We start from the raw sequence: 24,253 nt of genomic DNA, 5'->3' as shown, positions 1-24,253 counted from the left end.
TTCAAACATGAGCTTATTTTTTTCCGATAATGATATTGAGGAAATTAGGAACATACCGACGTATCAGAAGGCCTCCACATTCAGTATTTTCTCACAGGGCCTCGCAGTTCTTCACCCCATATGATACTTTGGGATGTTTTGAGTAAATTTGTGTCTTTTCATTTTGATTGGCTGTTTGGGGTATATTGGTGTGATAACTGGAACATCGAACAGATACAGAAGCAAAATTGAGCCTCGCTAGTTTGGGGGTGGAATGATGAAAAGTCTTCTACTCCAATTTCAATATTTATTTGTTTTTGACGTTTACCTTTCTCTGCAGCTTCATTGCTATTCCAGGTGTGAAGGGGCAGAAAGTAAAGTGGAACTCTGCTTTGACCAATCAAATTTGATTTATAATCAAGTCATTCTGCTTATGAATGTTCTAAAAACTGTCATAAAGAAAAAAGGTCTACCTGGACATAGACTCTTTTTAAAAAATATAACTTAAATATGCCCTTTAGGCATTTTCCAGAGTAATGTGGACATAAACAAATAAGGACTTAATATAACAAAAAATGGCTTGGGTTTTAGTACCTGAGCATTGATGAATGTAAAGAAAGCCTTTACAGGCATGTCAGTGCCCTAAGCATTATGTTATATTTACAAATATTAAATCACAGGTTACAGTTATCTAGAGGTATCAAATTCATAAGACTTTGCCTAATTATTTGATATGGATATGGGGATTACAATAGGCAGATTCCTGCCATACCCCATTTCATTTTGTGCTGGTTGTAGAAATACTTAAGGAAATAAGAGTGAGATACAAGATTTTTTAAAAGCCCTGGATATGTAGCTAAATTCATATATAAATATGTATCTTCACTTACTTTATGACCCTAGAATTGTTTCCTTGGGTCTTGTTCACAGAGGAGTTACGGTAAAGATAGAAGCTACAAAAAATATAAATATCTATAGATAAAGTTTCTAGGTGGTAAATATCTGTTTGGAAACATATTAAAGGACAGCCTGTAAGTATGTGCCTGCACACACACACACACACACACACACACACACACACACACGATCCTTATATTAAGATATGTATTAGAATATAGCTTTAAGTAAAAGGCTGGAGAGATTGTTTTCCCTAATATCTGTTTCACTTGAAGTATCTGTCATGACTCTGGAATTCATTTTCTCATCTACTGCGCTATGTTTCCCAAGGTTTCTTTTTTTTTAAAGTAATTAGTTAATTAATTAAATTTTTAAAATTTAAGTATCGTTGATTTACAATGTCGTGTTAGTTTCAGGTGTACAGCACAGTGATTCAGCTATATATATATTCTTTTTCAGATTCTTTTCCCTTATAGGTTATTACAAGATATCGAGTAGAGTTCCCTGTGCTATACAGTAGGTCCTGGTTATCTATTTTATATATAGTAGTGTGTATCTGTTACCCCCGAACTCCTAATTTAACCCCCTTCTCCCCTTTGGTAACCATAAGTTTGTTTTCTGTGTCTGTGAGTCTCTTTCTGTGGTGTGGAGAAAAAGGAACTCTCCTACACTGCTGGTGGTAGGAATGTAAATTGGTGCAGCCACTATAGAGAACAGTATGGAGGTTCCTTAAAAAACTAAAAATAGAACTACCATATGATCCAGCAATCCCACTCTTGGGCATATATCTGGAGAAAGCTATAGTTTGAAAAGACACATGCAACCCCAGTGTTCATAGCAGCACTATTTACAGTAGCCAGGAGATGGAAGCAACTAAAATGTCCATTGACAGAGGAATGGATAAAGAAGATGAGGTACATATATACAATGGAATATTACTCAGCCATAAACGAGAATGAAATAATGTCATTTGCAGCAACATGAATGGACCTAGAGATTATCATACAAAGTGAAGTAAGTCAGACAAAGACAAATATCATGTGATATCACTTATACATGGAATCTAAGAAAAAAATGATACAAATGAACTTATTTACAAACCCTCCCAAGGTTTCTTGAGTGACATTTTCTGTTTAGTTTCAAACAATTTGGGCTCAAATTCTGGCTCCACAACCACTGGCTGTATGAACTTGGGAAGCTTAACTTCGCTGCCCGTCAGTTGTTGGTTGTTGGGAGGATTAAATGACTTGGTATAGTCAGCCCTAAGAAGAGTTCCTGGCATTTCATATTTTGGCTAAGTTTTAGCTATTACTTCAAAGAGAGATCGGGCTCACTCTACTTATTTCCAAGTTTTTCCTTTTTGTCACAATTAAAGTGTAGATTCTGGTTATAGAATGATATAATGATAACACACCATATAGCACACCAATTTACCTTAAGGGAAATTTCATTTTACGAAAAATACTATATAATTTCGCAGATAATTTGGCCAAGTTTTATCAAATTAGCATGTGATTGCATTTGTTCCTATGCCTGTTTGTGATTCTCTGAGAGCATAAAGTGTGTTGGGTAAAAGAAAGTTATATTTACATACATGTGTAGCTGCTTCATCAATATTCATATCGTCTTCGATGCTCTGCGAGATTAGCGTTCATAAAACACCAGCCTTGGCTGGATACGTCATTGCTCTCTGCTGGTAATACCCCCGAAAGAACAATTTCACAGGCATAGGCTAGCAGTTTTGTGTATAAACTGGTTCAGAGGGTATGCCTTAGTTTTCTTCAGTTTGGTGCTAATACTTACTTTGTACTGTTCCCATCGATGAAAGACCCATTGTCATCCTTATTGAAGTATGAATACACTGTAGCTTTGTTTTTGACACGTTCTGAACGCAGAACACACTCTTTGGTTCCTTGAGAAACTATTTGAGGAGCTCTGTTCTCCCAAGCTTGTTTGCTTCCCCAGCATAATCCACTAGGGGTCTGGTCACTCTCCAGGAGCTCTGGAAAAGGCCAGCAGACCAACTGAGTAGTTCGCATTTCAGTAGAGATTTTTGCTTCTGCTTTGTGTTTTCACCATTTGCATTCAATTTAGCCACCTAAACATTGCCAGTCTTCTGTTTATGCTGTGACTTAGGTACAGAGTTGCACATGTGCTCTAGAGCGAGACATCCACTCATTGAGATATCTTTGAAATGAAGACTTTAACTGAATTCATATGTGCCTATTTTCAGTAATCATATGCAGCTGAAATAACTTATGCTGTAAAGCACAAGATATGTACAATATTAGTATTTTCCTTGCAGTTAGCTACCATTTCTATTTTTCAGCTTCATCTTTCATAGAAATTAAATAGTTATGGCCATACTAACTTACACTGAGCTCTCGTGCTCTCTTCCAAAATGCCTCTTCTCAGCTCTTCATTTGTCGTCCACTTCCTTTCATCCCTCTGAATAGTTTTACTTCATCTTCTGGCCTTTACTAGTGGAGATTTATTGCTTGGCCAATTATGTTTTCCTTTGCCTTGGTGCACCTATGGTGTGCTGGGACTAAGGTATGAATAACTATAGAACCATATTGATTATGACTAAATACTGATGTTATGTAACTTGCATTATATTTCCTCCAATTTTTTTTTTCATTCTCTATGGACCATACAGTAAAGTGAAGTGGAAAGGTGAAACAGTTATTCACACAAAATATAGGCTTTTATAAAGCCATTATATTATGGGAAAGGAAGAATTATGGACTGTATAAAAGAGTTTAATTATATACATTGATCAAATATACCAGATAGTTATTCAAATTCTCACTCAATTTTTATTGCATGGAAACCTGATTAATGGTATACTTTTCAATTTATTATTATTTTAAGAAATATAATAGAAATACAGACTAAGGAGAAATGATTTCTCCAAGTAGAATGGCCCAAAGGTGAGTTGAGTAAAATTTTTACCCCAGAATGTTTTTTCCACATAGAAGAATCCCAGAGAATCAAACAAAAGCTCACAGAACTGTTTAGAGAGTTCAATAACATCACTAGATATAAAGGTATCGTTTTAAAGTCAATAGATTTTTCAGGCCACTAGTAATACCTAAAATATAAACTATGAAGAACAAAATTCTGAGAACAATAGTAATAATAATAATAAAGCTACAAAGTAACTAGGGAGAAACCTAATAGGAAGTATGTAAGGTAGGAATAAAACTGTAAAACTTTGCTGAAAAACATAAACAGTTCTGAGTCAGTTGAGGTTGGCTATAAAGTTAATGTTGTAAATGTTCATCTTTGCCAGTTAATTTGTATTTCAATCCAAGCCTAACCAAAATTTGGGAAAAAAAATATAAATCAATAGGTAGGAAAGCTTTGCAAAATAACATTGAAAGCAACAGTAATTTCCAAAAAGGTGTCGTAATTAAAACATGTGTTTTTGTCTTCAGAAATGGACCCCAGCACATAGAGAAGCTTAGAGTATGATAAAGGTAGAGAACAAACGTATGGACACCAAGGGGGGAAAGCATCTGAGGGGTGGTGGTGGTGGGATGAACTGGGAGATTGGGATTGACATGTATACACTAATATGTATAAAATGGATGACTAATAAGAACCTGCTGTATAAAATAAATAAGTAAAAATCAAAAAAAATAAAATGACAAAAAATTAAAATTAAGAGGAAATAAATGATTAAAGGGTTTGGAAAATTGAATATTTATGTGGAAACAAAGTTGGAGTTCTCCCTTGCATAAAATCCAAATATTCATATTAGAAGAATTTATTATAAAAAGGATAATTAAGAAATCAAAGATAAAAAATATTTTGAAAATCTTAGGATGAGAAATCCTTACTACACAAGACACAAAATCTAGGAGTCATCAAAGAAAAGACTGAGAATTTGGTTACAAATGTCATTATAAACAAAGTGACAGATGAAAGGAAAAGGAAGAAAAACTATGAACTTAACATATAAAGAGGGTTAAACATAAAATTTAAATGGCAAGCTAATAGGAAAAAATGTGCAAAATATAGGAATAGTTAAGAAAGGAAAATATAAAAATAGATGCACTTTCCTACAAATAATGATGGAAACCCAAATTTTTCTGTTTACCAGTAAGAAGTACATTGGCTAAAAGTACAAGCTCTGAGGTCAGGCTGCCTGGGTTTGACACCCCCTCTATCATTTTCTAGAGTTGTTATCTTAGAAAATTACTTATTTTCAAGTTCTGTCATCTGTAAAATGAGGATATATTAGGATATTCTGAATTTTAAAAGAGTTAATACGTGAAAAAGAAACTTGAGTAATGCCTTCTACCACAAGTGTACAAAAATATGTTGTCATTATTAAAGCAACAATGAAATGCTATTTTTATGCGTCCCATTGGTAAAAGTTAAAAGGTGAAACATATCCCCTCTGAGTGAAGAACACAAAAAAGAAAAAAAAAAAGGAATTGATTTTATTTTGATGGGGTGTGAAATGGTACACTATATTTGGGTGATAATTTGATAGCAAGAACATTTTACCCAGTATTACCTTCAAGCAAGCATTTCCAATTTTAATAATCTGTTCTGCAGAAATACTAGCACAAGTGCGCAAAGTTGCACGTACTGACATGTTTGCTTCAGCCTCGTTTGCAGGAGTGAAAATTCATGACAGTCTATGTATACCAAATTAGGGAATGTTAATGAAGTGATGATACATCCAAGCCAGGGAATACTAAGTAGTGGTTTAAAAGAATGAACCAAGTCCCTACCAGCAATTTCTCTGTCAAATGTCAAAGCGAGTCACAAGACAATTGCCCTATGGTCTCATTAATCAAAAACATAATACAAACTGAAACAAACAAAGAAAATAAACTCTAATTGGAGCTACAAATGTGGACGTGTACCAGCCAAATGGCTGCCAGCAGGGGTTGCTTCTGGGAAACGTAGAGAGTGAAGGGAAATGATAACCTTTTAATGAATATACTTTTCAAATTTGTGTGAGTTTATTCTTGCTGTTTTTGAGTTACACACATTTCATTTATGTTATTAAGATAAATGGATAGATTGGGAGTTTGGGATTGACATGCACACACTGCTATATTTAAAAAAGATAACCAACAAGGACCTACTGTATAGCCCTGGGAACTCTGCTCAATACTCTGTAATAACCTTACTGGGAAAAGAATTTGTAAAAGAATAGATACATGTGTATGTATAACTGATTCACTTTGCTGTGCACCTGAAACCAGCCCAACACTGTAAATCAGCCGTAGTCCAATATAAAATAAAAGTTAAAAAAAGGTAAATCGGAGGGCCAGAACATCAGTAAGTTACTAATCCTTTCTAGAGGGAACTCTTCACACCATCAGCTCTATCCTTGTTCCTCTTATCGATGGGGGTGTATCAGTGAAGCAGGCAGACCCTTTGCACACCATCAGAGCCAAATGCCATGCTTACTCACCAAGGCCTAGGTCCTAATTGTGCCAGGACCAATGCACTGAAAGTGAGTCCACTGTGCTGACGTTAATTCCTCCAGGGACTTAGCACTGTGGGGATTTTCAGAGTGTTTCTTAGTACATTTATAAAATTGCTCATTATATGATGTTCAAAAATGTTTCCTCTTTTAATACAGTAAGTCCCCTACATACGAACCTTCAAGTTGAGAACTTTCAAAGATGTGAGTTTGCACGTCCAGTCACATAAGTTAGTTCACGTGTCTGGTGTACGTTGTCACATGCCTGCAGCCTCTGCAAGTGGTTGTGCCTTTGTGTACTTTTCTGTACGGACTGTGTAGAGTACAGTAGCACAGTATCTTTATTTCAAGATCAGGATGTCTGGAAGCAAGTGCAAAAGCAGCGGTGAAGTGGCTGGTACTGCTAAGAAGCACCGGGAATTGGAGGCCCAGGGAAAGGATGAAGAGAGACAAGAGGAAGAAGAAGTAACGGAAGAACTGAAGAGATTCACGACACAGAAAATGGCCAGGGGATTTTCTTTATTTGAGGAGGCACTGTTAGTTTTTGAGGCACAAGACCTGAAGGTAGAAAGGTACATGAAGGTCTCAGTGTCTGTTCCACATGCAATCCAGTGCTACCATGTTATCTATGATGAGAAAAAAAGAGCTACTACCCAGACATCACTGGATCGTTTTTTCAAGAGGGTAGATAGAACTGAATCCAGCAAGGAACCAGAACCTGTGCCGTCAGCGTCAGGCGTGAGTGACATTGCAGCTTGCCCTCCATCTCCTGTTGCTGATGATTCTTCAGCTCTACCATCTCCCACCCGCCTCCCTCCTCCAGTCAGTAAGTCTTCTTGTCCGTTCACTCGATGCTAGCCCTGGATGCCAGCTGTTGTGCTGTACTACTGTACTTTTCAAGGTGCTGTACTGTAAGATTAAAAATGTTTTCTATTTTTTTGTGTTGTTTTTTGTGTATTACTTGTGTGAAAAGTATTATAAACCTATTCCAGTACAGTACTAGATAGCCGATTGTGTTAGTTGGGTACCTAGGCTAACTTGGTTGGATTTACAAACAAATTGGACTTACGAACGTGCTCTCGGAACGGAACTCGGTCGTATGTAGGGGACTTACTATAAACGTATATGGGTTAATGCATAAGTGCTGAGGCATTATAGGTAGAAATCCTGTTGCTTACCAACAAATAAGCTGAGCAAGAAGGTTCATGAAAGCCTCAGAAACTCTGAGCCATTTACAGCCAAGAGGGGTATCAGATCCAATGTGAGAGCGTGCAGACAAATAAGGCTATAAAGCGCAGGCATTTTTTGTCATGCGACTCAAAAAAATTAAGTAGAAATCTTCTCATTTTTCAATTTAAAAAATTTTCGATTTTTAAGAAGTGTTTATATTCAATTATTTTTCAATCATATTTTTAAACATAGGTTTTGATCACAAAAGTCAACATGTTTATTTGTGCTGAAATATCATCAAATCTGTATCTGGTAAAAATAAGGTCCTTCGATTTTGTACATTTTAATTGCAATCAGGTAGTAGAATTTTTTCAGCCATCACGATCAAGAGTGGCTGTGGAGCTGAGGGTGTCCCTGGTACGCTAAAGGTACAGGTAAACATGAAGTAGAAAAGTTAAAAAAAATAAAAAGAAGAGGAAAGCTGACAAGTGGAAAGGAGAAAAATTTAAAAAGAAGGAAGAGAAAAAGGAGAAAAGACTAATGAAACATGCAGAAAATGGTAGAATTCGTCTGAGAAAATGTATTGCAAATCCCACACTCATTTTCCATGAGTAAGGACGTGATGAATAATAAACACACATCACCTGACATGTTGTATAATTTCCCTCTTTGAAGTCTGGCCACACGGGCCCAAGTTCGAGCTCCAGGAGACCTCTGAGGGCACCGAGACGTTTGAAAGCTGCAGTCTTCCAGAAGCACAGAGCTGGCTGGGGTCATCACTGGATTTGGAAGCCAGGCCTCCAGACATTGCGGCCGGCACCCTTTACCCACCACACTCAAGTCGGATCAGAGCATGCAGTGCCCATAACTTACCCAGAGCTTAAGTCAGGCAAGGACTTTCAGAGGATAGAACTATGTGTATTTATGAGGAGGATATACACGTCCAGGGGATGAAGAATGGTACTACCTTTTGTGAAACAGCGTGTTACCTAAGCAGAGGTGATTCTCTTTCATTTACGCGTCCAGAGCCCATCGTTAAAATCCACTTGCGAGTTATTGCCTATAGCTGCCAGTGCTCCTGTTGTCTGCTTTCTCAAGATGATGGATGAAGCCAGAATAAATGTTATAGATTTTTTTCAAGCGGCATATAATGTGGGCTACGGCAATAAACTTGTGACATTTCACCCCATTCAGCAAACATGGCACGCAGGTCAGGAAGGGTAAATGTTTGTTAGAGGGGAAGAAAAATGTGTTATCGCAACTTCCTAGTTCTCTGTTACTGAGCGAGGCTGCTGCATCCCATTTGGTATCTGTAGGAAAAATGGGATAAAAATGCATGCAGAGGAGAAGTGATCTCTCATAGTAATGATTTGTGGCAGGGCTCTAGGGGGAGTCATCAGCGAGGCGATTTATAGAAGATGTAGTGGTGCGTGTTTATTATTCTTCGCATTGCCTTTGAATCAGTGAGTGTTTCAGGCACTCCCTGCAAACTGCGCGTCTATGCCAGGAACTGTGCTGGCCTCTGGGAGACAGGAGTGGACGAGCAGAGGGTCGGCTTTTAAGGAGAGGAGCGTTGTAGGAGAGATGCTGAACAATCAGCTGCTGAGAGTGAAATCCTTCTGTCTTCTGTCACTTAATGGGAAAAGAAGGTGCCTCAGTAGATATGTAAACTTTTAAATAATAGCCTCTAATAGAGAGTATATAGTTTTACTCCATTTCATTATGAGAACAGGGTATTGATTTACTTACATTTTCCAAGAATGAGAGAATGACAGTTCTGTTTTTCACATTCTCCCAAATTTTTATATGGAAACCAAATGTTCCAAATCCCATATGTTCCAACAGTTGCATTTTCTTAAGGATTAAATGTTGCTTACGATAAGTTTTCAGGCTTGAACAATTCCATTGCATTATATAAGTAAGAAATTCGAGATTGTGAGAATCCCTGAGGATATTTTCAAGTGCAAAATATGTTACTGGATGTCTGTCCAAGACAAAGAAGTTCACTTCTTTCGTTTACATTTTTAGTTGTATCCTGCACTACTTATTTTTTCAGGCTGGTAACATCACCTCACTTGGTACAACTTCTTCACATATAAAATGTATTTTGAAAGTTTAAAATAATTAAATTTCACCAAGATTCCAAAGATTGTCTTCTCAGACTCATACTGGTGGGGGTTTTTTTTCCCGTTATAGGAAATGATAGGCTAAATTTCTTGCAGTCTGATAGTTGAGGAAGAAAATACTGTTATGGTTTCAGAAATACCCCAGAAATGAAATTTCATTATAAAAACTGTTTTATTTCTTTGTTATACAGTTAGTTGAGATCATGCATTCATTCAACAAATATCTGATAACATAACTGTGAGAATTCCTGAATTGGGTATTGCAGAGGATACACAAATCATTACGGTTGGATTTGTTGTCATTAACCTATTTATTTAATGATTTATATTTTCCCCAGCACTTCTCTCTGTATTATCGAATTTAAACTTTCCAGAATCCCTGCAAGGAAGGCAGGATAGGAATCAACATCCTCATTCACTAGATTAGGGACCTCGGGCACAGGCTCAGTGTCTCTTCCGCTGGGTGACTAGAGAAGGATGGAGCTGGGCTTCTGCGTCGGGTGTTCTTATCCTGTTCTCACACTGACCACTACTCTCAAGAAGCTCACAGATCACCGACCCTGCCCCCCCGCCACATACACACACTAAATATACTGTGTTTCATGCCATAACGGAGGTAAGGGCAGAGTGCTGATGGTGATACGATTCAGGGAAAATCATATTCGGTTGATGGTAAGAAGGACACTTTTCTTGGAAGAATTGCTATTTTATTACATGACATTTGCCAAGTACCTCATCTGTGCCAAATACGGGATAGGCTATGCAGTTAGAGATAAATAACACTTCGTTCTCTGCTTTCAGTTAGCCCAGAGTTCTAGGGCACTGTTGGAGCTTATGTTTTCTTTCATGCAGCCCCATCCCAAGTTAAATAGGGAGTAAGATTATTATCTTCCTTTATAGTTGGCTGAGCTGAGACAGAGTGAAATATGTAACTTGCCCAAGTGAGTCAAACTGGATAACAGCAAAGCAGGATCCAACCCCTGGTTATTGTCAATTTTCACCACTACAACTGCTCCATCTAAGGTCAAAGCCCAAGATCCTTGGATACAGAATAATAACTTTTCTACGATATTTAACGTTTGAGATCAAAGTTATAGGATTTTAAACAATGTAAAACTGTGATATTTTATGCATTTCTTTCCCCTGTTTCTTTTTTTGTTCTAGAAAACTCACACTTGAGGTCTTAAAAGAATTAATCATTATAATTAAAAATCATACTAGCAAAGAAATAAATATGAAATGATCATGAAAATACATGATTTAAAAATTAATCATAGGGGCTTCCTTGCAGTGGTTGAGAATCCGCCTGCCAATGCAGGGGACACAGGTTTGAGCGCTGGTCCGGGAAAATCCCATATGCCACGGAGCAACGAAGCCTGTGCACTACAACTACTGAGCCTGCGCTCTAGAGCCCACGAGCCACAACTACTGAGCCTGCGTGCCTAGAGCCCACGCACCACAACAAAGAGTAGCCCCCGCTCGCCGCAACTAGAGAAAGCCCACGCTCAGCAACGAAGACCCAAAGCAGCCAAAAATAAATAAGTAAATGCATTAAAAAAATAAAAAAATCAATCATACGCAGTATATTTACAGTATATATTTGTACTATATATACACTATATAGTATATTTGCTACATAATAATATACAATACATTTACAGTATATCTTTTCTCAGTAAATAAATAGATAAAGGGAGACAATTGTAGTGGTTCAGGTTTGGGAAACATTTGCACAGGAAAATGGAATTTGGCCTTTAAGATGAGACCATTAAGAGATAGAATGTAAAAAAAAGAAGGAAAACAGTTTGAAGATGATCCTGGAAGAACGCCTTTTATGTGGTGTTTCAGGAAGACTCGTACGACAAGAGCATGAATTGCAGGAAGGTGATAGAGGAAGTGGGGAAGAAACCAAGAGAAAGAAAATGAAGGCACGGATGCAAGAGACACCTAAGAAGTGTACCACACAAGCTGTATATAAGTAGAGACCTTACCTGGCACGCTTAAAAGCTGTCTCCCCATACCCAGAACAGTAACCTTGGAGGTTCTTAAAAACACGTGATTAATGTGGAATGAGTGTCATAGCACAAAACAGAGATGGCTATAGGCTCCATGATCAGGACAAGGGGAGTAATGAATTAATTATTCTGAAATATCAAAAATCAGTGATGGCGAGTGTTATGGTGCCATGAGCAGAAAGGAAAAAAAAATCAGTACGAAGACATGGTTTGTAAGATAATGTTTTCAGGGTTTTCTTTCCTTTTCGTATGGAATTAGTTGGAATGATATAGAGTTAGAAGTTCTCCAGTGGGTGGCACGGGAGGGTGAGGGGTTGAAGTTAAGCTGTCAACTCCAGCTAAGGCTGTACTATATGAGGTTGAGATCAAGATGGCAGAAGGGGTGGGAGGACGTGGAGCTCAACTCCTCCCACAGACACATCAGAAATATACCTACTGGGCTTCCCTGGTGGCGCAGTGGTTGGGAGTCCGCCTGCCGATGCAGGGGACACGGGTTCGTGCCCCGGTCCGGGAAGATCCCACATGCCGCAGAACGGCTGGGCCCTTGAGCCATGGCTGCTGAGCCTGCGCGTCCGGAGCCTGTGCTCCGCAACGGGAGAGGCCACAGCAGTGACAGGCCCGCGTACCGCCAAAAAAAAATCAATGGATCATCGGAGAAATCAAAGGAGATCAGAAAATACCTTGAGACAAATGAAAATGTAAGCACATCACAAAATCTAGGGTATGCAGCGAAAGCATTTCTAAGAGGGACGTTTATAGTGATGTAGGCCTGCTTTAAGAAACAAGAAAAATCTCAAATAAACAACCTAATCTACCATCTAAAGGAATTACAAAACGAAGAGCAGTAAATGCCCAAAGTCAGAATAAGGGAGGAAATAAGAAAGATCAGACAGGAAATAAATGAAATAGAGACAAGAAAACAAACAAACAATAGAAATGAATCAACGAGTTTTTGTTTGTTTGTTTTTGGGTTTTTTTTCAGATATACAAAATTAATAAGCCTTTAGCCTGGGTCATCAAGAGAAAAAGAGCACCTAAGTAAACAAAATAAGAAATGAAAGAGGAGAAATAACAGCTAATATCACAGAGATACAAAAAATCATGAGAATACTCTGTACAGTTATATGCCAACAAATTGGACAACGTAGAAGAAATGGGCAAACTTCTAGAAACATACAATCTTCCAAGACTGAATCAGGAAGAAATAGGTAACCTACACAGACTGATCACTAGTAGTGAAATTGTAGTTAAAAAAATACTCCAGGCCAACAAAAGTCCAGGACTAAATGGCTTCACAGTGGGAATTCTACCAAATATATAAAGAAAAGCTAATACCTATCTATTTCAAACTACTACAAAAAATTCAAGAGGATGGAACACTCCCAAATTCATTCTATGAGGTCACCATTAATTTACCCTGATACTAAAACCAGACAAAAACACTACAAAAAAAAATTACAGGCCAACGTCTCTAATGAATATAGATGTAAAAATCCTGAACAAAATATTAGCAAACCACACTTAACAATATATAAAAAAAGACCATACACTATGATCATGTGGAATTTATTCCAGGGATGTAAGAATGGTTTAATATCCAGAAATCAATCAATGTGATACACCACCTTAACAAAATAAAGGATAAAAATCACATGTTCATTTCAATAGACACAGGAAAAGCATTTGACAAAATTCAACGTCTATTCATGATAAAAACTTTCATCCAAATAGGTTAGAGAGAACATATCTTAACATAATAAAGGCCATTTATGACAGACGTACAGCTAGCATCATACTCAACAGCGAAATGCTGAGAGCTTTTCCTCTAAAATCAGGAACAAGACAAAGATGCCCATTCTCACTACTTCTACTTAACATAGTATTGGAAGTCCTAGCCACAGCAATCAGATAAAAAAAGAAATAAAAGGCATCCAATTGGGAAGGGAAGAAGTAAAACTGTCTCTGTTTGCAAATGATATAATACTATATGTAGAATACCCTAAAGTCTCCACCCCAACACTATGAGAACTAATAAATGAATTCATTAAAACTGCAGGATACAAGATTAATATACAGACATATGTTGCTTATCTATACACTGATAATGAACTATCAGAAAGAGAAAGCATGAACACAATCCCACTGAAATCACATCAAAAAAAACCTCAAAAACTTAGGAATAAATTTAACCAAGGAGGTGAAAGATCTATACTCTGAAAACTATAAAACATTGATGAAGGAAATTGAAGATGATACAAAGAAATGGAAAGATATTTCTTGCTCTTGGATTAGAAGAATTAATATTGTTAAAATGTCCATGCTACCCAAAGCAATCTACAGACTTAATGCAATCCCAAGCAAAATACCCATGTCATATTTTACAGAACTAGAGCAAATTGTCCTAAAATTTATATGGAAGACCCCTAGTGCCAAAGCAATCTTGAGAAAAAAAGAACAAAGCTCGAGGTATCACACTTCCTGATGTCAGACTATACTACAAAGCTACAATAACCAAAACAGCATGGTCCTGGCACAAAAACAGATCTGTACATCAGTGGAACAGAGTTGAGAGCCCAGCAATAAACCCACACACCTATGGTCAATTAACATATGACAAAGAAGGCAGAAATATACAATGGAGAATAGACAGTCTCTTCAATAAGTGGTGCTGGGAAAACTGGACAGCTACATGTAAAAGAATTAAATTAGAAAAGTTACACCATATACAAAAATAAACCCCAAATGGATTAAAGATTAAACTGTAATACCTGAAACCATAAAACTCCTTGAAGAAAAACATAGGCAGAACATTTAATGCAAATAGTAGCAATAATTTTTTGGATCTGTCTTCCAAGGCAAAGGAAACAATAGGAAAGATAAACAAATGAGACCTAATTAAACTTAAATGTTTTTGCACATCAAAATAAACCATCAACAAAATGAAAAGACAACACACAGAATGGGAGAAAATATTTGCAAATGATATGACCGAATAGGGGTTAATATCCAAAATATATAAACAACTCATACAACTCAAAAAAACAAACAACCTGATTAAAAAATGGGCAGAAGACATACAGAAGAAGACATACAGATGGCCAATAGACACATGAAATGATGTTTAACATCACTAATCAATGGGGAAATGCAAGTCAAACCACAATAAGATATCACCTCACAGCTACCAGGATGTCTGTCTTTGAAAAGTCTACAAATAACAAATGTTGGTGAAGATGTGGAGAAAAGAGAACCCTCTTGCACTGTTGGTGGGAATGTAAATTGCTGCAGCCACTATGGAGAACAGTATGGAGGTTCCTCAAAATACTAAAAATAGAGCTACCATATGATCCACTCCTGGGTATATATCCAAAGAAAACGAAAACACTAATTTGAAAAGATACATGAACCCCAATGTTCATAGCAGCATTATGTACAATAGCCAATATATGGAAGCATCCTAAGTGTCCATCAACAGACAAATGGATAAATACGAAGTGGTGTATATATATCTATATATCGGAATATAGAGAGATATAGATATACACACACACAATGGAATACTACTCAGCCATAAGAAAGATGGAATATTGACATTTGCAGCAACATGGATGGACCTAGAGGGTACTATGTTTAGTGAAATGAGTCAGCCAGAGAAAGGCAAATACTGTATGTTATCACTTATATTTGGAATCTAAAAGACAAAACAAATGAATGCATATTATAAGATGGAAACAGACTCACAGTTATAGAGAACAAACTAGTGATTACCAGTGGGGAGAGGGAAGGGTGGAAGCCAAGATGGGTGTGTGGGATTAAGAGATACAAACTACTATGTATAAAGTAAACAAGCAATAAGGATATATTGTACTGTGCAAGGAAATATAGCAATTATTTTATAACTTTACATGGAGTATAATCTATAAAAATGTTGAACCGCTATGTTATACACCTGAAAGCAATCTAATATTGTAAATCAACTATACTTTAAAAAAGAGAATGTACTGTATCTATCCTGTGGCATTTTCTAAACTTAACCCCATGCTTGTCACGCTGAATGTTTACAGTATAAGTTGTTCAGTAAATAAATAGGTAAAGGGAGACAACAGAGGTGATATGAAGGTTTGGGAAGCATGCATAAAAAGTTGAACTTAGCCTTGTTTAAAGGGATGAAACCTCTAAGGATAGATTTAATTTGGGATATAGGGGGAAAGAGTGAAAGGTAATTATAGGGAGAGCAAGGGCACCAAGATGATATCATTTTACTTGGTAACCATTTGGGGAAGGAATTGGACGAGAGTACTGCTAGTAGCAGTGGAAAGAGAGAGCATTTCTAGAAGCAAGTTGTTTTTTTTTCTTTTTGGCCAGATATTTTTCTTTTAATTGAAGTACAGTTGATGGACGTATTATATAAGTTACAGGAGTACAGTACAGTAGTTCACAATTTTTTAAGGTTATACTCCACTTGTAGTTATTATAAAATATTTGCTATAGTTCCCATGTTGTACAAAATATCCTTTGTAGTTTATTTTATACCTAATAGTTTGTACCTCTTAATCTCCTGCCCCTGTATTGCTCCTCCACTGTTCCCTCTCCTCACTGGTAAACACTAGTTTGTTCTCTATATCTGTGAGCCCTCTTCTTTTTTGTTATATTCACTAGTTTGTTATATTTTTAGATTCCACTATAAGTGATATTATACAGTATTTATCTTTCTCTGTCTGACTTATTTCACTTAGCATAATGCCCTCCAATTCCATTTATGTTGCTTCAAATGGCAACATTTCATTTTTTATGGCTGAGTAATATTCCGTTGTATATATGTACCACAGCTTCTTTATCTATTCATCTGATGATGGACGCTTAAGTTGCTTCCATGTATTGGCAATTGTGAATAATGCTGCTATGAACAAGGTGCATGTATCTTTTTGAATGAGTGTTTTTGTTTGTTTGGGGTGTTTTTGAATATATACATAGGAGTGCAATTGCTGGATCATATGGTAGTTCTATTTTTAGTTTCTTTGAGAAGCTTCCATGTCGTTTTCCACAGCAGCTGCACCAGTTTACACTCTTACCCACAGTGTATGAGGGTCCCCTTTTCTCCACGTCCTCAGCAATACCTGTTATTTGCATTCTTTTTAATGATAGCCGCTCTGACAGGTGTGAGGTGATATCTCATGGTGGTTTTGATCTGCATTTCCCTGACGGTTAGTGATGTTGAGCCCCAGCACATCAAAAGGAATAAAATACCTAAGAATAAACCTACCCAGGGAGGTAAAAGACCTGTACACAAAAAACTATATGACACTGAGGAAAGAAATTGAAGTCAGCACAAACAGATGGAAAGATACATCGTGTTCTTGGACTGGAAGAGTTAATACTGTTAAAATGAGCATACTACCCAAGGCAATCTGTAGGTTCAGGGCAATATCTGTCAAAATACCCATGGCGTTTTTCATAGAACGAGAACAAATAATTTTAAATTTTGTATGGAAACATAGAATCAAGTTTTTGATTAATAAATTCAAAGAGGCCAAGAAAGCTAGATCTGAGAAAAAAATATTAGGTTTAGTGACTCGGGGATCTTAAGGGAGATTTCAGTAGTAAGATTGGGGTCCCTGTTTACAAGGAGATAACGCCAGAAGTTGTGTGATGAACGATGAGAGAGATTTTCTTCGCTCTCCAGATTTTGAGCTCAGGATTGCTTGGTGATGAAGCTTTCACAAGACTTTGCACAAACTGCAAAGCACCGTTCCTGCTTATGAAGCAGACGGTGGGTCTCACAGCAGTGAATGGCAACTTCTAAATATAAAAAAATGTTAAACAAAAATACATCAGGCTCTGTTCTTCTCTCTTTCTACTAAATAACCATGCAGGGTTCTCCAGACTGTATGGGGTATGCTACGTTAGCAGCACCAATGAGCAGAATGACCCGAGAGAAAAAGATGTGACTTGGAGGCACCGCATCAGCATTGCTACTGGCTTTTATCACCTGGGCTTGTAATGAAAAGTGGAATAATCAGCAAGTTATCTACACCCAGGAGATGGTCATTTCTGCTGTTTGCCCTAAAGTATCTTTTCAAAGGACCTGCTTTTGCTGAGCTTCTCAAAGTTGATATTAAATATTTAATTAAAGTCGTGCTCAGTGAGAACAACCTTACATTAAGCTTAGAGTTTTAAGACGTACATGCAAATCTAATACTAATTAGCATAATTATTCAGAAATTTGTAATAGTGTTTCATAGGGTCATGAATCTAGAGGTGAAACTGAGAGGTCTCTCCTCCTTCCTCTGCCCCCAGAGGTGACACAGAACAAGGTGACGATATATGGGGTGGGATATTATCTAACTCATTTTAGAAAGTTTTCTTTTGAAACTGTTTCCAGAGCTATGACACATGATTTGAATATTGATAGTGTTAGTAAATCTTCCTTCTTTGAGGATGGATATAAGTTAGGGAAATGACTTTGAATTTTGGAGTATTGCTGGAGAATAAGGTAGAGATGAAAAAGAGTAATTTCATTTCTAATCAGAGGAGGAGTCCTTTCAAAGTAGAGAACTAATGTTCTTGTGTCTCAGGTCAGTAGGGTCTTGTATCTGTGCTGTATTGGGGAGAAGGTCAGCATTAGCACGCGAACACGCTGGTACTTGGGGGATGGAGTGTTAGGAATACAACGCTCAGATTTTCATCCTGAGATGGTCACTGCAAACTGGGTAAGCAAAATACCTTAGCTCAGGTCAGCATTCTGACTGAGTCCTGGGTGTAAACGCAATGATATCCTTATCATTTGAGGGGACAGGGAGAATGACAGACATGAGGTCAGGGTAGGTGAGCAATGCCGACCAAATGGCTGTTCATTGTGTGTGTGGTAAAGCGACACAGAGACAGATATCTAGGAAAATAGAAGTGTAGGCAAGTGGACAATTGAATATGTGCCCTGATGAGATAACGGGCAAGGGGAAAAGGCTGAGAGGTGGCTGGGGTGGTCAGGAGGGGGACGGCCATGGTTCCACAATTATGGTCGTTGGAGAATTAGCTGGACTGCATGCAAAAAGGTGCCTTCTGAGTTAGGTGAATTTTCATCTCTGATGAAGTCTCGTGCAGCTCGTGCCCATGCTTGGGCCAACGCCAGGTGTTTCCAGATGGTCACGACAGCCAGGAGGCCCCTTGACAACTCACTCCAGAGTCTAGAACAAATGGGAAATGAAAGATATGGCTTCTTATTCAGACTGTGTATTCAAACAGTGGCTTCCTTTACCAGGCGGTTTCACTGAGGATGGATGTGGAGGTCTCATTAATAAATCATATTGCCTGATATCCCTATAGTTTTTAGACGACATGCCAACACTTTGCAGGAAATGAAATAAAACAGACCCAGAGAGCATTTTAGAGCAACTTCTCATTTTTATACGTCCTATGGAGTCAACAATTTCTGAACAAGCTTAAGATTTAAGATATGCACGTCAGGATGCATACATCTGTGCATAAAATAAGAAATCACGGCGGAGTTTGCCTAGAAGGGTTTGAATAGTGAAAGGGATTTCTCATGTAAGTCAGGAATGAGCAGAGTCAAACACATTAAAGGTGGTTTTCAACATCTGTTCTCAGATGAGGACAAAAACATAAATATGAATAAAAGTCGGGAATCTCATCTTTGCTTTACGTTAAAGTATTAGAGTAAATGTAAAGAAATACATACAGCTGTTTTCTGAGACATATTAGTCTGTTCTGCAGAAGATTGTTAGTAAAGATGTCGGTCGACCATTACACAGACATAACCCAGAAATCCCAGGAAACGTCTTATGTTAGAAAGGCAGAAGTGAGTTGAAGATGATAAATATTTAGAGGAAAATTGAAACATCTGATGAATAAGGGCCACTCAGAGAACTGGCCAATCTGGCTTTCCTTTCATTTCATATCACATGATAGTCATTAAAAATTATTGCCCATCATTTATTGATTGTCTGCAATTGGCTATCCAAATCTATGTATTTTAGCAATGCTCTTATTCATTAAACAAATCTACTTTTTCTATAGACCATTTATTTTTGTGAGTAAAATAAAATGAAATATGATAGTATTGGCCTTATCCTTTAAATGAGATTTAAGAACTTTACAAGGTTGCCTGGTATTATGTTTTGGGTCGTTAGATTATGTCACTGGAGAGCTGACTTTCATGTTTTGGATCGAAATGAACTTTGAGATTTAAAGATATCAGCTATTCATTCCCTCAAAGCATGTGGTTGACCTGACTTGGTTGTCTTAAGCGCTGTGCCATGTGTGGTTTGTATTGTGCATTGCAGGGTTTATTCTTGGACAAAGCAACCCTTACTTCTCAGAGAGATAGGATCAAATTTGTGTTTCAAAAAATTATTCTGGTTATATTGTGGAGAAGTGAATGGAAGGCGCATAATTGGTTGAAGGAGGAAAGTTGGGTAGGTATTCCAGTAATCCGAGTTAGGGACACGATATTATCCATTAGTTAAGAGTGTGGACTCTGACTCTGCCTGTCTGGGTTTGAATACAGCATCTCTTACTAGCTGTCTGACTTTGGGTAAGTCACTTAATCTCCCTATGCTTCAATTTTCCTATCAGTAATTTGGAAATAATAATCTTTCCTACCTCGAGGGTTAGCATAAGAAATAAATGAGTTCATGTACCATGCCAGGCCACAAGGCAAGCCCAAGATACATGGTATATGCTATCAGTGAACTAGGATGGTTGGTATGGAGAGAGAAATAAGGGGACCACCTTTGAGTATATTTAGGTATTAGAATGACCATGACTTAGTGATGGTCTGACTGTGGCGGAGGGATTGGGAGAAGGTCCTTCACTGAAATACAAGTACTGGTAGAGAACAAGGGATCGTGGGAGTGATGGGGACTTCCAAATAGAATATTGTCTTTTTTTTTTTTTTTTAAAGAACGATGATTCTATGCCAAAGTATTTTGATAATATTCTTTGTGTTGCATGGAGTAGAACACATTGGATGAGTTAAGTCCGTGGGAAAGCTTAAAAAAATAGGAGTTCTGAGCTTCACACAATTGCTCCTTGACTGCGTTTCTCAAGGTGAGAGATGTCCCTTTTGGGTGACATGTTTCTGTGTGTGGTACCAGCCCTGCATCCATCTTCTCTTAAAGAGGTTTTGCTCAGCATTAGAACTTTTCATGAGCGCGCCGATCTTGTATATAAAAGCGTTATTAGCACGATAAAGCCTTTAAAAATATCAGATAATACAAGGAATGAGTTATTATGAATATGTATAAATCCCAGGTAATTGCAGTTTGTTCTTTATAACTAATGATTTTTACTTGTATTCTTTTTTTTATGGGGCTGTCCTAAAATATGTTTATACTTACATGGCTTGTTAAATAAGAATGTGTATATATTCTTTTTTTTCTTCCAGTTTTATTGAGTTATAATTGACACACAGCACTGTATAAGTTTAAGGCATGAAGCATAATGATTTGACTTACATACATCATGAAATGATCATCACAATAAGTTTAGTGAACATTCATCTCATATAGATACAAAATAAAAGAAAAATTCAAAAATTTTTCTTTGTGATGACAAGTCTTAGGGTTTACTTTCTTAACTACTCTCATATATAACATTCAGCAGTGTTAATTACATTTATCACGCGGTACATTACATCCCTAGTACTTATTTATCATGTAGAACTGGAATTTCGTACCTTTTGACTACCTTCATCCAGTTTCTTCTCCCCCAGCCTTCACCTCTGATAACTACAAATCTGATCTCTTTTTCTATGAGTTTGCTTGTTGGTTTTTTTTAAAATTTTATGTTATTTATTTTTTTATACAGCAGGTTCTTATTAGTCATCCTTTATACACATCAGTGTTGTTTTTGAAGTGTAAGTGACCAACAGCACTCTGTTAGTTCCTGGTGCACAACACAATGATTCGTTATTTCTGTATATTACAAAATGATCACCAAGATAGGTCTAGTTACTGTTTGTCACCATACACAGTATTAATGACTATATTCCCCACAACGTACGTTTCATTCCCGTGACTGATTTATTCTGAAATTGGAAGTTTGTTCTTCTCCAGCTCCCTCACCTGTTTCACTCACCCCCTCACCTCCTCTCTGGTGACCATCTGTTCGTCCTCTGTATTTATGACTCCGTTTCTGTTTTGTTATGTTTATTCTTTTTTGTTTGTCCGTTTTTTAGAATCTGCATAGAAATAAAAGCATACACGATTTGCCTTCTCTGTCTGACTTATTTCACTTAGCACAATATCCTTTAGGTCTATCCAAGAGTTTATTCTTTTTTAACTTTTTATACCTGAGTAATATTCCCTTGCGTACATACACTGCGTCTTCTTTACCCAGTCATCTATTGATGGGCACTTAGGTTGCTTCCATGTCTTGGCTATTGTGAGTAATGCTGCTATGAACATTAGGGTACATTATTAGTGGTTTTTTTATTCTTCAGAAAAATACCCAGAAGTGGAGTTGCTGGATTGTACAGTAGTTCTATTTTTAATTTTTTGAGGAACCTCTGTAATGTTTTCCATAGTGGCTGCACCAATTTCCATTTCCACCGACAGTACACGAGGGTTCCCCTTTCTCCATGTCTTGCCAACATGTGTTATTTGTTGTCTTTTGGATGACAGCCATTCTAACGTGTGAGGTGATGGCGCGTTGCGGTTTTGATTTGCATTTCCCTGATGATTATTGACGTGGAACATCTTTTCATGTATGTGTTGGCCATCTGTATGTCTTCTTGGGAAAAGTGTCTGTTCAGGTCCTCTGCCCATTTTTTAATTGGGTTGTTTTTGTTTTTGAAGTTGAGTTGTACGAATTATTTGTACATATTGGATATTAACCCCATATCAGATGTAGGATTTGAAAATCTCCTCCCCCATTCAGTAGGCTGCCTTTTCAAACTTGTTGACAGTTTCTGTCACTGTGGAAAAGCTTTTAAGTTTCATGTAGTCCCATAGCCAGAATTATTTTTTAATGCTTTATAATTCTTTGAATTCCTCAAGTGGGGTGTTAAGTAAATAAGCGCTCAAAAATTTGATGAATTATTGATATCAACTCTCTGTATTTTTCAATACGTTGATTCTTTTGTATTTTATGCAAAAGGACATTTACTTTCAAGCAAATGCATCTGATTTATCCTTTCTGTTTCCCCTGTTCTTCTAGTCTGCTCCCAGTTTTCAAGAGGAGTATATGCAATTTTTGGATTTTATGACAAGAAGTCTGTAAACACCATCACGTCATTCTGTGGGACGCTCCATGTATCCTTCATCACTCCCAGCTTCCCGACAGATGGTACCCATCCATTTGTCATTCAGATGCGACCAGACCTCAAAGGAGCACTTCTCAGCTTGATTGAGTACTACCAATGGGACAAGTTTGCATACCTCTATGACAGTGACAGAGGTAAGTGACAATATCCTTCTCCCTTTGTAATGGGTCAGATTCAGTGCCCACACTTGATACTTCCGTGTGACTTTATAGGGCTATGTAAGTGTGTTGAAGTCCAAGGGTAACTTGCCTTAATTATGCTGTGTAAATGAGTGATGCAATTCAAAACCTGGGTAACATATTTAGAGTAAAACAAACAAGCAAAAACGTTGTGGATGTACCATTTACAGAGACAGATTGTGTTCACACAACGCCCGAATGTTCAGTTGTAAGGCACAAAGCACTTTCTGGTACCAGCAGCTAAGACCCTAGGATGACTGTATTCCCAGTCCAGGGTCAGTGAAGTGACGGCCTTGAAAACTGGTTTAAGTAAGAGTTGAATAAATCTATAAATAAGAACGTCTACAGAAATTTATAGACATTAAATATTTCCACATGCAAAGATTTTATCAGGCAGGGAGAGTTGTTATTAACCCTGCTTTAGAATGAGATCCCTGAATCTCAGAGAAGTTGATTTTTTCATGAGCCACCCGCGTGTGGTTCAGCTGAACTCAGGTCTTTTGACAGCAGACCTGTGCTTTGTCACAGCTCTTCTACAGCTATTTACGAGGAGACGCTTTGGATTAGAGTCTTGGCTCATTTTACTAGTTTTTATTTCAGGGGTAAGGGTCCTTCCTTTGTGTTTCCCGCATCATTTGTGGTGAAGTTTGGTATTAGCGGACCTGATTGACTTACGTGTCATAGAATTTCAGATATTTCTAACCATTCCTGGGTCTGTGATTCAGCTTCAGTGGGTCTGTGTACTTTGTAACATCGAATGAACATTTTGTGCACATGAACGTAGATGATTTTTCTCGAGAGAGCATCCACCCACAGACTCAAAAGTATTGACAACCACCATTGCCAGAGTACCTAATAGATACCAGCCCGTCCACAAAGCAACTTGCTTTAAATGTTCATGTGAAAACCAGAAGCCTCTTTCTACCAGGAGAGGGCACCTTGCTTACCTGCGAGGGCGGCCAAGCGGGGAGCCAGCTGCCAGCCCTCTGCCACGATCAGTCTGGAGACATTGGCTACAGCAATCACAGCCTAGCATGCTCCAGCCTGGTGTCTGATTCCCTGTCCCGGCCTCCAGTCCTGAGAATGAAAAGGCTCCGTGGAAAAGCCAGTCAGAACTATAGACACTGAGAAGAAAGACTGCCAACAACTTTCCC

The 24,253-nt window shown here is 37.7% G+C and overlaps 1 protein-coding gene across 1 annotated transcript in view; it reads left to right on the top strand.

Annotated features, from left to right (window-relative positions):
- The window catches only part of GRIA2 (glutamate ionotropic receptor AMPA type subunit 2), a 143,652-nt gene that overhangs the window by 51,635 nt on the left and 67,764 nt on the right, over nt 1-24,253 (top strand). The window contains exon 3 of the mRNA XM_073805621.1: nt 22,815-23,054. Coding sequence (XP_073661722.1) covers nt 22,815-23,054 — 240 coding nt within the window. The remainder of the gene's footprint in view (nt 1-22,814; nt 23,055-24,253) is intronic.

Source organism: Tursiops truncatus, chromosome 5 (genome assembly GCF_011762595.2).
Source record: "Tursiops truncatus isolate mTurTru1 chromosome 5, mTurTru1.mat.Y, whole genome shotgun sequence".
Classification (NCBI taxonomy): Eukaryota; Metazoa; Chordata; class Mammalia; order Artiodactyla; family Delphinidae; genus Tursiops; species Tursiops truncatus.
This window is presented reverse-complemented; position numbering and strand designations above follow the sequence as displayed.